Source organism: Pezoporus flaviventris, unplaced genomic scaffold (genome assembly GCF_033815535.1).
Source record: "Pezoporus flaviventris isolate CSIRO_AGI_PZ_B2104156 unplaced genomic scaffold, CSIRO_AGI_Pfla_v1 ptg000077l, whole genome shotgun sequence".
Lineage (NCBI taxonomy): Eukaryota > Metazoa > Chordata > Aves > Psittaciformes > Psittacidae > Pezoporus > Pezoporus flaviventris.
Window position 1 is genome coordinate 257868 of NW_026892625.1, and position 15520 is coordinate 273387.

At 43.1% G+C, this 15520-nt stretch overlaps 2 protein-coding genes across 4 annotated transcripts in view; both read right to left on the reverse strand.

Annotated features, from left to right (window-relative positions):
* Positions 1-15520, reverse strand: part of LOC133279422 (transcription initiation factor TFIID subunit 4-like) — a 243767-nt gene that overhangs the window by 175064 nt on the left and 53183 nt on the right. The window contains exons 8-9 of the mRNA XM_061473128.1: positions 5319-5424; positions 1178-1292 (exon numbers count right to left, since the gene is read on the reverse strand). Of these exons, the coding sequence (XP_061329112.1) occupies positions 1178-1292; positions 5319-5424 (221 nt within the window). The remainder of the gene's footprint in view (positions 1-1177; positions 1293-5318; positions 5425-15520) is intronic.
* Positions 1-15520, reverse strand: part of LOC133279421 (granule associated Rac and RHOG effector protein 1-like) — a 340966-nt gene that overhangs the window by 144526 nt on the left and 180920 nt on the right. The window contains exon 15 of one of the 3 annotated variants that reach the window (XR_009746885.1): positions 8352-8478. The exons of the other annotated variants lie outside the window; for them this stretch is intronic. The gene's annotated coding sequence lies outside the window, so the exon portion shown is untranslated. Of the gene's footprint in view, positions 1-8351; positions 8479-15520 lie in introns of those variants that run through there. 3 annotated transcript variants of the gene reach the window in all.

Below are 15520 nucleotides of genomic sequence, written 5' to 3' on the forward strand. Positions count from 1 at the left end.
AGAATAAATGTTCATGTTGCTTACAAACATAAAAAATACTTATTAAGACAGTACAACTGAACCCAACAGACATTTTAAATCATTTAAATACTCACTGGAAGGCAAAAGCATTGGAAAATAAAAAAAAATAATGATTTTGCGTCTAGATTAATACTAAGTACTACCACTATTAGTTGCAATACTGACATGTCTCAAAGCAGAGATATTCCAAAGAGCTCCAAATTCTCTTCTACTTTACCTGCAAAAGCATAAGCCTGAAACTTAATTACTAGTTTGATGATTTCGGAGCAATATAAGACATCCGGAATATGAAAATCTAGGAATATTTTGTCATTTAACAAAGGCAAAAACTTTTAAACACAAATAAAATGTACTTTCATCAATGGAAAAAAAATTAAAATTATGGTAGTGTAAGCAAAATGCAGTAAACAAGATTCGTTTTTCACTACAAAAATTAAAAATACCAAAATACATATTAAAAAAAATGTTTGAAGTACAAAAGAACTGGTGTAGCATCAATGCTACTGTGTTGAACCTTTGCATCAGCTAGTTAGTACAGGGACCCACAGAATGCTCCAATCTCTGCTACTAAAGGATAAGCATGCGAAAAATATATACAGAGATGTCTTCTCTTTAAAACCAAGAACAATCCTATATACAGACAAACACACACAAAAAACCAACCCCAAAACCCATTACCAAAACCATACAGCATTTTCTCTATGCTGATGCTGCAGCTTAGCTGAAGAAGCCTATCGACAGGATGCCTTCTCATCACACTCAGTACCTTCTCAGCAAGATACGATCCACATGAATGTTAGAATCTGATAACATGAAACCAACCATGTATTTTTAAAAACTTCATACACATGATTCCATTTACCAGAAGTTTTATTATAACCCACAGAATTGAAGGCTTTACTAAACATTTAAAAGTATATTTAGGGAAAAATCCTCCAGACATGTCATGACCCACTCCTCCCTATTTTTAAAATAGAACTAAGAAAGAAAATTGTCACCCAATCACCATAAGATAAGGTAGGAATTATTGTCAAACATTGCGCTCTGGTGTTAAGACAATTCTAAATTCTATTTTGTATTTAAAATACCCACCCACCCACCCCCCAAGCACCCCCCTGCATGTTTTTTTCTTCTTTTTTTTTCTTTTTTTTTTTACCTGAAAGAACCACCTCCAGGGTCATTCAGCTTGTTTGTCTGATTTGCACAGACCTGAATACCAAAGCCTCCAGGACTTTTGCTGGCTTGTATTGTTGGTGCCTTCCCTAGTGTTCCTGAAAAACACCAAGCAATGTTATTATGAGAAGTCTTAGACAGTTTACATCAAAGAACCTCCAGTCCAGAAACTAAATTTAACTGTAAATTGCAAACAAAGGAAGTTATTATTTTTAAAGATTACACTGCTGAAGAAGAACAATTAAAAATACAAAATTTTGTTCAATATTTACAGGATACTGAAGATTCCAAAACTGAAAACTATTTGCAATAACTGGTTATAACACACATAATGGCTACAAGTGTGTTTGCAATTGCCAGTAAACCACTTTTCTAGATAATCTGCACAGAATGAAGAAACAAAATTTGAAATGGTCTTGATACAGACACTAAGTCACAGTCACTCAGGGTATTAACTATGTCTTTTATATTTTTTATACAGTCATTGTTCTTTGTTGCAGTGAAAAAAATGTATTTTCAGAGCTGAAAACATTATTGTAAATATTTTAGTGCTTTATATTGTATGCAAAAGAAAAAACACTATTGTAAAATTTGACATAATCCCCATCATAAAGGTCATCTTTTACTTTCTTATTTTGAAAACAATGATTTTAAAGTTGTTCATATCTCTATCCAGACTTTACAGGTCTATGTGTAGAAGTAAAACTGGGCTTTCTAAATGAGCCAGTGTGGTGGACCATTCAGCTCCTTGTGACAGTAAATTAAAAAATATATATTAATTCCTCCTCTGACATTTGGCAATACCTAACAAAAATAATTGCAAATTTATGTTGCTAATTAGAAAAATTAACAGACCTGCATTATTACTATTAAAAATATTTCATCAGTATACAACTGAAAAAGCACTAACAAATGAAACTTCTGGAGTAAGCTCTCCTTTACTGCTTCAACACATGTTTACTTGGGTTATATTTTGTGTTTTCTTTAATCCCACCTGTGATTTGGCATGTGAAAATAATTAATTAATGTTTACTTGACTTAAAAAATCTCCTTTTCACTCAATTTTATTGAGCTTACATACACATAGTGCTTAAGACTTTGAGAAGCATGAGGTTATTCCTACACATCTGTGACTCAACTGCATATAAATGACATTTTATGAACCTTAGTAATTACATTATTTTTCTTTCATGAATTATAAAACCCTGGAATGTAATTATCCAAACAAATCCTTGTGAAAACACTTCTTTGCTAAAACAAAAATGTTAGCTTTGAATGAATCCAGCATTACTTTTTTTATTTTGAAGTCTTCATCAACTTTAACATATGATCATAAAGCAAAACTGATTTAAGTGTTTGTTCAGTTCTTCAATCTGGATAAATTAACTGTTGCGTGGACTCTCAACATGAGCAAATACAAAACCCAATTTAGGACTTTCAGGCTCCAAGCCTGGGGAACAAAAATATTTTGTCATCAAAATATTCAGGGTCCATGAGATGTCACAGATAACATTAGTTCACAGACCAGACAGTTCATTTATCTACTAAGATGAACTAATTGAAAGGCATGTGAAAAGTACTAAGTGAACTGGAAGGAAAGAATCAACAGAATATTAAAAATTAGCAAATCTCTGCTTTCCACAGTTAACATCTAGAAGATTAAGGTAACAGTGGCACTCCTCCAGAATTAATATTATATTCCTTTAGAACTAGTATCAACAGTTTGTTTTCTACAGATGATATGATAAATTTTGCTAAAAAGTGCCAAAAAGTTCCACAACAGATAAATTCCATTCTTGGTCTCAGAAAAAGAGTATGTCTACACTGGATATGGAAAAATAAAAGTCCCACTTTCTTTCACCCCATGTATATGTAATTCTACTCAAATGGATCTGGCAAAGTAAATATAAGTTTTAGGATGACATAGAAGTTTTCCGGTTTAAATCACAAATCACCTGTGGGCTTAGATATTTCATGTGATTGGTAATGACATACAGAGTCTTTCACCACTGCGTCCTTGTTTCAAACTTTAAGTAGCATGATCCAGAGAAATAAGCCCAAATTTAGGAGCTTAGTTGTATTTCTGCGCAGGTTAAATAGCTGCAATGAATATGGCTTAATTCCCCCATCCATAAGATGCAATTCACCTAATTATTATACTGAAAAGTAGTTTGATAAAGGAGTGTGAATTTTTTATGCCATCACTATAGTGTTACTTTCCCTGGTGTGGAAATAATTTTATTAATATCAAAGTCCTTAAATCCTGCCTACTTTATCTATAGTACTGTTTTAAAAAGCATTATAGTCTGTTCACATGGATGCATTAATATACAATACACTAGCAGATTCACTCCAATTTGAGAAGGAAAATGCATCGCTCAGTGGAAGTTAGCTGAGTTCTGATGTACCTAGTCTTAAAAAAAAACCAAAAATAAAAAACAAAACAAAACAAAAACCACAACCAGAACACCCAACAAAAAACCACCCCAAACTCCACCAAATTACACTACTTCAGTTTTCTATACAGACCACATCCTATTACAGCATTTTACTACCTTCTAGAGGAATACCTAGGCCACTATAAAATATCATTATACTGGTGTTTACCATAGAAAGTTTGAACAATACATCAAGATCAAAATAATCTGGTATCTGAGAGTATGCCATAGTGCCATTTCTTAAAGCTGCAAGCACAAAGGCAGACATTTTGCCAGACATGGGGTGCAGGATGAGCAGTTTTACAATGGGATGTTTTGTAAATTTCTGTGTAATTATAAGAATACAGTGGTGGGCTTAAACAAGCTTGTAATTAGGAATAAGCACACCTGAAAGCAGGGCTTTGCATGAATTTACCTTTATGAACCACAGTCTTCCTTAAGCCAAACTGCCAGTTAAGTTGCATTTCATTGGCTGATCAATGGTTATCATTAATAAATTTGTATTGTGAAACCAGTGTTTAAAAAGCACATGCCAGTATCATGCAAATTCTCGGCACGCTGTTGACTTTCACAACTTATGAGACTGAACAAAGAAATTAAATCAGCCTTCATTCTGAGAAACATTAGTCAGAAGTGGAAGTTCATTCCGTAAGATGTTGAATACCTTCCTTGTTAATAAACTCAGGATGTATCAGTGCTATCAAATACATACCTTTTATGGCATTTCTTCCCCTACCTTGGAAAAACAGCCTACAGGAAGACAATGACAGCTTGGTCTCCATGTCCATTCAACCTTTGGATTCTCTGAAGAGAACAGAGCCAGCAGAACATCAACTGCTGTTAACTGGTTTTGATGCTGTCTTTTCCCAAGGAGGACAGAAAATACCAAGCAGTAGGACCAAAAGATCAAATAGGCAGGAATGATTTTATGCGCATTTAAACTAGTTAGTTTTCTGATTAAATACCTAAAGATGACAAGCTCTGTATTCCATTACAAACCCTCAAGCATCTAAATGCCCAAATCCAAAAAGATACTCACACATAATCACAAAAAATAAAAAAGAAGCCTAACAGGTCTAGTGGTGGAAAGAAACAAATGTGTATTAGAAAGTAAGAATGCTTCAAGAACCCTCTTAGAAAGTAGGATGTATCAGCCAGGCATCAATCCAACTGTGCAAAGAGAGATGAGGAAGTTGTGTTCAAACCACACTTCTTGCTCCCCTAGCTAATCATGGCATGTCAGCTTGCTGCAGTTGGGGTTTAAGAAATTTCCTTAGGGTTCCTACCTTGACCTCTGTAGTTGCAGAGACAGTGACTATCATGTTCTGCTTCAGCAGTAAGAGTTAGAAGTAGGGTGATCACACTGAGGCATCCTCTAGGCTTTTTTGGCCCAGACTTAAGAGTGTAGGACAGCAAGAGTCAAGATTCTGACTTGTATCAGAAGCTTCCATGAAAAACTGCTGAGTAAGGAGCTAAGCAAGTGAGTTCCGAAACACTTTGCTGTATTGGTCTGAAATACCTTGCAACGACATAGTAAAAACATGCATTCCACAGACATTATGAAGTAGAAAATAAATGTCAAGCTTTCCAATGTCAACACTGTAAGTTTTTCCCATGCAACTAGCTTGAAATTACAATGAAATTCATACAAAGGCAACAATCTCACTAAAACATTTAAACCCGTACCTTGTGGTCTAATGGTCTGAGTTACTACCACTGGCATCCTAATCTGGGTAGTCTGGCAAGCAGGGGTTCGTTTCACAGTTTGAGCAGATGTTGACTGGATAATATGCTATTATTAAAAAAAAGTATATTATATTCTTTATAAACAAACACAACATAAACATACTAATACCTGTAATTACTAATATAAGAATCTAGAACTCCAAAAGCACAACCAGCTACTGAAAAAAGTCATATTCATGTAATGCATATTGTTCTGTGAGTGTGTACATACCTATTTTGTCATTATGCATTAAAAAAACCAACAAAAACCCATATTTGACACAAATGTTATGTCACAACCTTCATCAAAAATCTATTTCAAAGTACTAAGGTTAGCATTTAAGTACAGACTTCTGTCTTCGGAAATTTTTCTAGGAAGAAAAGCATTTTTGAAGAAGAAAATGCTGCAATAATGTCATGGTTTAAGCCCACCCAGCAAAAAGAATCACGCAGACGTTCGCACACCACCCCTCTTCCTCCCCCCACACCCTGAGGGACGGGGAGGAGAATCTAAAGAATGTAACTCCCGCAGGTTGAGATAAGAACAGTCCAGTAACTAAGGTATAACACAAAACCACTACTGCTGCCACCGATAATAATGATAAGGGAAATAACAAGGGAAGAGAATACAACCGCTTACCACCCACCGACTGATACCCAGCCTGACCCCAGCAGCGATCCAGCCCTTCGGGGTAATTGCCCCACAGTTTATATACTAAGCATGACGTGCTATGGTATGGAATACCCCTTTGGCTAGTTTGGGTCAGGTGTCCTGTCTCTGCTTCCACCTGGTTTCCCCTCCTCCCTGGCAGAGCATGAGACTCAGAAAGTACTTGGTCAGACTAAACATTACGGAGCAACAACTAAAAACATAGGTGTTATCAGCGTTGTTCCCAGGCTGAAAGTCAAAAACACAGCACTGCACCACCTACTAAGAAGGAGAAAAATGACTGCTACTGCTGAATCCAGGACAGTATCCACCCCTTATTCCATACCATTCACATCATGCTATGATCCCACATTTTCAATATACCATCACTCTTATCTCATACATATATATATATATACACATACACACACACAGAGATATCATTCCTTAGTGCATGGACCAGTCCCTATAAAGCTGCTGAGTCCATCCAGCCCATGATGTCAGGCTCCATCTCATCTAACAGTCACTAAGAGCAGGAGAGATAGTGTGCAGTGTTGGATCATTGCCTGATGATGATACCACAGAACTCCTCTGGTTTAATCAAAGTTCATTCTTTGTTGGGATGATGGTCAGAGGGAAGTCAGGGACACTCGCTGGTGACCTGAAGATATCTAGTTGGTGAGCTATAAAAGTGCTACGTAGCAGACAACAGTATACAATTGAGTTCATTGGCTGTTTTCCCCTAAAATCAAATCCCCTTGAGGTACACACTGGACTTCCCCATCTTCCCGCATTACCCACCAAGTACATCTGGGTTCCTGAGCAAAAGCAATCCCACGAGTGAGTTTGCCTTCACCTGAAGCAGGAAATAACTCAGACTGTCATCCCCAGCAAATTCTTTAGGTGCACCACAGGAATGGTGTCCCCTTCTAGTTCTGACTGGACTGGGCCATCCCTGTTGGCAGATCCTCTGGTGTTGACCAACCAGGTGGCTTTTGGTAAACGTGTATCCCAATGTTTGTAACTCCCACCACCCATTGCTCTCAGCGTAGTTTTTAACAGCCCATTGTAGCGTATGATTTTCCCAGAGGCTGGAGCATGGTAGGGGATGTGATATACCCGTTCAATGCCATGCTCTTTGGCCCAAGTGTTTATAAAGCTGTCCCACTGTCTGACTCAGTTCTCTCTGGGGTGCCTTGTCAACACAAAATCTGTTTCTCAAGGGCCTGGATAGTGTTCCGGGCAGTGGTGTGGGGAACAGCATATGTTTCCAGTCATCTGGTGGTTGCCTCCACCATGGTAAGCACATGGCGCTTGCCTTGGCGGGTCGGTGGCAGTGTGATCAATCTGCCAGGCCTCCCCATAAATTACTTCAGCCATCGTCCTCCATACCAAAGAGGCTTTACCATTTAGCTTGCGTAATTGCAGCATGTTTCACACTCGTGAATAACCTGGGCAATAGTGTCCATTGTTAAGTCCACCCCTCGATCACGAGCCCATCTATATGTTGCATCTCTGCCCTGATGGCCTGAAGTGTCACATGCCACGGGGCCAAAAATAATTCACCCCCATGCTGCCAATCTAAGTCCATCTGAGTCACTTCAATCTTAGCAGCTTTATCCATTTGTTGGTTGCTCTGGTATTCCTCAGAGGCCCAACTCTTGCGTACATGACAATCTACATGGTGTACCTTCACCACCAGGTTCTGCACCCTGGCAGCGATATCTTTCCACAGTGCAGCAGCCCACATGGGTTTACCTCTGCACTGCCAGTTGCTCTGCTTCATTGCTGCAGCCACCCCCACAGGGCACTTGCCACCATCTATGAGAAGGTATGTCGTGGTTTAAAACCAGTCAGGGAGCACGTTCACTCACTCCCCCCCTTCTTGCCCTCTTCCTACACCCGGAGAGACAGAGGAGAATTGAAAAGAATGCAACTCCCACGGGTTGAGATAAGAACAGTTTAGTAACTACAGTATAACAAAAATCACTACTGCTGCCACAAATAATAATAATAATGAAAAAAGGAAATAACAAGGGAAGAGAATACAGCATCTCACCACCAGCCAACTGATAACTCACCCTCCCCAAGCCAGACCAAGCACCGACGGATACCTAGTCCAACCCCACAAGTCCTAGACCTTCCAGACAACTCTCAGTAACATCCTGGGCATGATGTGCTATGGTATGGAATACCTCTTTGGCTAGCTTGGGTCAGGTGTCCTGTCTCTGCTTCTTCCTGGCTTCCCCTCCTCCCTGGCAGAGCATGAGGCTCACAAAGTCCTTGGTCAGACTAAAACATCATTGTTATCAGCACTGTTCCCAGGCTGAAAGTCGAAACACAGCACTGCACCAGCTACTAAGAAGGAGAAAAATGACTGCTACTGCTGAACCCAGGACATTATCCACCCCTTATTCCATACCATTCATGTCATGCTCAGATCCCACATTTTCAATATACCATCACTCTGATCTCAGTGCACTCTCATCTTAGTGCATGGACCAGTCCCTATAAAGCTGCTGAGTCCATCTGGTCCATGATGTCAGGCTCCATCTCTTGTAACAGTCTTCCAGAGCAGGAGAAGCTGTGTGCAGTGTTCACACTCCTGAATAATCTAGGCAATAGTGTCCATTGCTAAGTCCACCCCTCGATCATGAGTCCATCTCTATGTTGCATCTCTGCTCTGTTGGCCTGAAGTGCCATGGGCCCACCAGGCTCAAAATAACTCACTGTCCCCTCCAGCAGTTTCTGGAGCTTGTTGCTGGGGACTCCATAGAGCTGCCTTCCATCTCTGATGCTTCCAAAGCACTGGAGGGGCCCACTGGCCTGGATACTTCCCATACTATCCCACAAACCTTGCCACTCATGACTGTCCAGCCCCAGGGAATATCTCTTGGTCCTCCTATATTGTCGTCTAATCCAAGACAAGACCCAAACCCGACTCTGCTTAACTTTTGAGATCAGACAAAATGGTTGTGGGTAAAACTCATTCTGTGCTTGCGCCAGCATGGTGATCCCCATCACAATCAGCAGGCAGGTCCCAAGGATACCCAAAGGCCATTCAAAACCTTCAGAACTCTCAAACGATGCTGCTGTACTTGTCACTGGGGCTGGTGTATCTCCTGTACTTGCCAGCTCTCCCACCACCAGCTTCCCTTTTTCTGAGTCCAGATCTTCCTCCTCTGCCTTGCTGGGAAATGCTGCCTGGTCTCCTGCATCCTCCTGGGGCTCGGCAGGCGGCTTCTGGGGATTGCTCTTGGCCGTCGCGGGGCTGGGATCAGCCGCAGGTCTCAGCTCCTCCACGGGGCTCGGCTACTCCGCCCCCTTCTCCCTCTGCTCAGCAGCCTCCTCCTTCCACTCCTCGACTGCCCTGACCTCCTCCACAGGCAGCCGCTCCTTGCTGGCCTCCGGCACCGCTCCTGCCGCCGCTTGGTCCCAGGGGCCGCTCTCCTGGGCCGCTTCAGCAGCTGCCGGCTCCAGGGGCCGCTCCCCCTAAGCTCCCCACGGCCTCCCAAAGACAGAGGCGAGGACGAGGGCCAGGATGGTGAAGAGCAGCGGGACGGCCAGGTACAAGTCCACAGCCACGTCCATCCCGCCCTGCTTGCTGGAGCCCGCCCGTATTACAAGTCATTGCCATGAAGTACAGCGAGACAAGAACCTTAGCCCAAGCCCCACACATGATAAACACTAACACAGCAAACACTGGCTCTAAGTAAGTTACAACATTCTGAAACCGTGAAATCAAGAAAACACAACTCTGAGAGTCAATAAATCAGCATTGTGAGGAGTGACTATTAATCCGGTCAGATCTGTTATCTCAACCCTTTGTGCCCCACGTTGGGCACCTAAAAGAACTGTCGTGGTTTAAAACCAGTCAGGCAGCTCGTTCACTCACTCCCCCCCTTCTTGCCCCTACTCCCAGAGGGACAGAGAGGAGAATTGAAAAGAATGCAACTCCCATGGGATGAGATGAGAACAGTTTAGTAACTAAGGTATAACACAAATCATTACTGCTGCGACCAAAAATAATAATGAAAAAAGGAAATAACAATGGAAGAGACTACAACACCTCACCACCAGCCAACCGATAACTCACCCCCCCCCCAGCCTGACCAAGCAGCAACCGATACCTCTTCCAACCGCGCAGTCCTAGCCCTTCCGGGCAACTCTCAGTTACATCCTGGGCATGACGTGCTGTGGTATGGAATACTTCTTTGGTCAGTTTGGGTCAGGTGTCCTGTCTCTGCTTCCTCCCAGCTTCCCCTCCTCCCTGGCAGAGCATGAGGCTCACAAAGTCCTTGGTCAGACTAAAACATCAGTGTTATCAGCTCTGTTCCCAGGCCGGAAGTCAAAACACAGTGCTGCACCAGCTACTAAGGAGAAAAATGACTGCTACTGCTAAACCCAGGACAATGTATAAAGTACCGACCACTTTTCTAGTTCAACAATGTCCAAGGCCAGCTGGATGGCTTTCACCTCTGCAAACTGACTTGATTCACCCTGTCCTTCAGCACTTTCTGCAACTTGTCGTCAGAGACGCCATGCACCTGCCTTCCATCTCCGATGCTTTCCCACAATATGGCAGGATCTATCAGTAAACAAGGCATATTGCTTTTCACTTTCCGACACTTTATTTTATGGTAGGGTCTCCTCAGCATGCATCACCTCCTCCTCTGGTGACATTTCAAAATCTTTGCCCTCTGGCCAGTCCATGATGATTTTCAGAATTCCTGGATGACTGGGATTTCCTGTTAGAACTCGTTGTGTAATTAGTGCAGCCCACTTACTCTAGTTTAGCTGCAGTGATTAACACTGTGGTTGGAGTGGCTGCAGTATCTGTTAATGAAGTTTGGGTAGCTGCTGTGCTTGTCACTGGGCCTGGTATATCTGCTGCACTTGAAGCTGGAGTAGCTGCACTGTCTGTTGCAGTCAGAGTTTGAGTAGATGCTCTAGTTGTTGCTGGGGTTGGTGTAGCTACTGTGCTTGGAGCTGGAGTAGCTGTGCTGTCTGTTGCAGTCAGACTTTGAGTAGCTGTGTACTTTTCACTGAGGCTGGTGTAGCTGCTGTATTTGGAGTTGGAGTAGCTGCTGTATTTGGTGTTAGAGTAGCTTCATTGTCGGTTGCTTTCCCTTGAGATCCAGAGACATTTATTTCCCTTTGAAATTGCTGGATAGTGTTGAACAGGGCACTGTAAGCATAGGCCAAGCCCCAGCATGTTGCCATGATTTGTCCCTCTCTGATTTGACCAGGATGACAAAAAACCTCATTTAAATGTTTTACTAATTTTTCTGGATTTTGCACTTGTGCAGTGGTGAAGTTCCAAAGCACTGGAGGGGCCCACTGGCCTGGATACTTCCCATACTATCCCACAAACCTTGCCACTCATGACTGTCCAGCCCCAGGGAAAATCTCTTGGTCCTCCTATATTGTCGTCTAATCCAAGACAAGATCCAAACCCGACTCTGCTTAACTTTCAAAATCAGACAAAATGGTCGTGGACAAAATGCACTCTGTAAGCATGCCAAGAGGGTGATCCCCATCACAATCAGCAGGCAGGTCTCAAGGGTACCCAAAGGCCAATCAAAACCTTCAGAACTCTCAAATGATGCTGTAAATGGTCTCATGAGGGGGATGGGAAGGTAAGGGAATGTCTCCTTCACAGTTTGACCACCTGAGGAGGGGAAAAAAGATGTGCATTTTCTAAACACTTCTGTTATATACCTTCCAAAGTACAGAGGTGGTAACCACACTGGGAACGCAAGCCAGATCGGTTTCATGATCAATGATTCTATTGTATTACCAGTCATAACCATAAAGTATAATGAAACAACAACCTTAGCCCAAGGCCCCCAACCAATAAACACTAAGACAGCAAATACCGGCTGTAAATAAGGTACGACATGCTAAAACTGCAAGATCAAGAGCAACAACTTTGAGGGCAAATAAATCAGCATTGTGAGGAGTGACTATTAGTCCTAAACAATGACTGCTTAACACAAATATGATTAGACACTCTGCGGTCAGATCTGTTGTTATCTCAACCCTTCGTGCCCCACCTTGGGTGCCACAAAGAACTGTGGCTTAAGCCCAGCCAGTAATCTAGAACCATGCAGCCGTTCGCTCAACCCCCCCCCCCCATTCCTCCCCCCAGTCCCAGAGAGATGAGGAGGAAAATTGAAAGAATGTAACTCCCACGGGCTGAGATAAGAACAGTCCAGTAACTAAGGTATAACACAAACCACTACTGCTACCACCAATAATAATTGATTGATGGCTTGGCTACGCGAACAAAGATTTGGGCAGGGCTTTACCCACAATTACTACAAGCGTGATGAGGACTGAAAGGGAAATGTGGGATAGGCAAATCCAGTTGTAATGTCTTGACACAGGCTAGTTTTACCCGACTGATGATGTTTTGTTGCAATAATAATCCTGCTCAGTAGGAGAGGAACCACATGTTCAGACCCCTGGTGCATGTGCTCGGCCGAAGAGCCACTGGCATGAGGGTACCATCTGTGGGCTTATGACTGAATGCCTCTAAGTCAGAATCCCGCCTGTACATAGCGACCGATAATAATAATGATAAGGGAAATAACAAGGGAAGAGAATACAACAGCACACCACCTGCCAACAGATACCCAGCCCGACCCAAGGAGCCAGGTAACTGCCCCCCAGTTTATATAATGGGCATGACGTGCTGTGGTATGGAATACCTTTTTGGCTAGTTTGGGTCAGGTGTCCTGTCTCTGCTTCCTCCCAGCTTCCCCTCCTCCCTGGCAGAGCATGAGACTCAGAAAGTCCTTGGTCAGAGTAAACATTATTGAGCAGCAACTAAAATCATCAGTGTTATCAGCGCTGTTCCCAGAAGGAGAAAAATGACTGCTACTGCTGAACCCAGGACAAATAACTTCAGTGGTATCCACCTACAACCATGAGGCCTTTCACTATATAGCTATGCTTTAAAAAAAAATTAAAAAATACTTGAAGTAAATTCTAAAATATTACAGGTTCTAAAGTCAGATATACACAAGATAGAAAACAATGTTTTGTAGCAATCATATACTATTCATCTTTTAACTGTTAACTGGATATTCTCATGGTTTCACTCTACTACTAAGCTAATTTCTGAAGTCGTTACCCAAAACTGAAACTGGGTTAGAAACTTAGAATTTGATCCATAGGCAAATTAAATCAGAAAGCAAAAAACTGCAAGGGTCACGTGTAATCAACAGCAAAATGCATACTCATGAAATCAAGGACAAGGTAGGCACAGACGTAATGAACAGAAGAGTAAAAGATGTGTGGATGCTGCACAGCTGGAACGAAGTCCGTAAATAAACTTTGAAAACAAAACACAAGCAAACAGCTGCAAATAAGATTACAACCACAGCTCTGGCATTACAACTTCAGAAGCCTTGTGCTCTTCACAGTCACAACTACCGTATTCCCATTGCATAATGTGTCTGCTGTTCCCAAATTATACATATCGATCTCACACCCACAGGATGCAGTATTCCCTCCTAGAGGGCAACATGCCACGCTACGCAGCTACTTGAAGCAAACGGGAACCACTGCAACTTTGTTCAGTACCAGTTAGCATTATTCTTACAAAGTGCATCTAAAACTGTACTAAAACTGTGGTTTTGGAAGGAAGACTGCCATGCTGGTCAAGAAAGCTTTAAACTAGATGTGCTGGGGGAGGGGGGCATCATTCCATCCCAGCACTCCCAGTTGCCAGCACCTATAATAAATGCTCAGAGCAATGTAGAGATATTTCAGCAGCTCCAACCAATGAGCTGGCTTCATTCGGAGCTTGGCACAGATGCCTCTATATAAAAGCCAGTAGTATGAGGAACAAACAAGAGGAATTAGAGATGTGTGCACGTCTACAGGGATATAATATAATAGGCATCACAGAAACATGGTGGGATGGCTCCTATGACTGGAGAGCCCCTTCTGAGAGGAACAGAGGGCCTGATATGCAGAGTTGACCCTCATCATAGGGAAGTGTGTAGTCTGCCTGGAGCCCGGATCAGGGATATCACTAGGGCGCTCCCCAACCGGGTGCACCCAACAGACTACTACCCGCTGCTGGTCTTCCAGACAGGTGAGGGGGAAGCTGCTTCCCGCAGTCTGAGGGGGATGAAGAAAGACTACAGGACCCTGGGGTGGATGGTGAAAGAGTCTGGGGCTCAAGGGATCTTCTCCTCACTCCTTCCATCTTCCACTGATGATGTGGGAAGGAATGGGAAGATTCAGTTCATAAACGACTGGCTTCGAGACTGGTGCTACAGGCAGGGCTTTGGATTCTTTGATAACAGCTGGTTTTATAGGGCACCATTCCGGACAATGACAAGTGGGAAAGGCTTATGTCACAGAGGCAAAAGGATGCTGGGGCACAAATTAGCAGGGCTCATTTGGAGAGCTTTAAACTAGATTCGAAGGGGGATGGGGTTGTAGCTGGACTTGCCCCAGTGGGGCAGCACTCCAGAACTGATGAAGACTGGGAGGCCTCCTATAATCCTATGGTGAAATTGGTGTGCTCAGCTCTCTCCCTGGAATGTCTGTACACCAATGCGCGCAGCATGGGAAATAAGCAGGAGGAGTTGGAAACCTGTGTTAAGTCAGGAGACTATGATCTGGTGGCAATTACAGAGACGTGGTGGGACAGCTCACATGACTGGAATATAGTCATGGAGGGCTATGTCTTTTTCAGGAAAGACAGGCCAGCCAGGAGGGGTGGTGGGGTTGCTCTTTATGTACGGGAGCAACTACAATGCACCGAGTTCTGTCCAGGGACAGATGACAAGCGAGTTGAGAGTCTGTGGGTGAGAATTAAGGGGCAGGCTGGCAGGGGCGATACTGTTGTGGGTGTCTGTTACAGACCACCTGATCAGGGTGAGGAAGTTGACGAGGCCTTCTACAGGCAGCTGAGAGGGGCCTCACAGTCACAGGCCATGGTCGTCGTGGGGGATTTTAACTTCCCTGATGTTTGCTGGAAGGACCACTCAGCAACCCAGCCACAGTCCAGGAGGTTCCTCCAGTGTATGGATGATAACTTCCTCCTGCAAATGGTGGATGAGCCGACCAGGAGAGGAGCGCTGCTGGATCTCATCCTCACTAACAAGGAGGGTCTAGTCGAAGCAGTAAGGGTTGAGGGCTGCCTTGGTTGCAGCAACCACGAGATGGTGGAATTCAGGATCTTGTGTGGTAGGACCAGTAGAATAGCAAGTAGAATTGCAACCCTGGACTTTAGCAGGGCAAACTTTGGCCTTTTCAAGCAATTGCTAGGGGAAATCCCATGGGCAAGGCTGTTTGAAGGTAAAGGGGCTCAAGATAGTTGGTTGGCATTCAAGGATTGCTTTTTCTGAGCTCAAGATCGGAGCATCCCGACACAGTCAAGGAAGAGGGCCAGGAGACCTGCGTGGCTAAATAGGGAATTGCTGGGTATGCTCAAGTGGAAGAGGAGAGTTTACAGGTCATGGAAGGAGGGGCTGGCCACTTGGGAGGAATA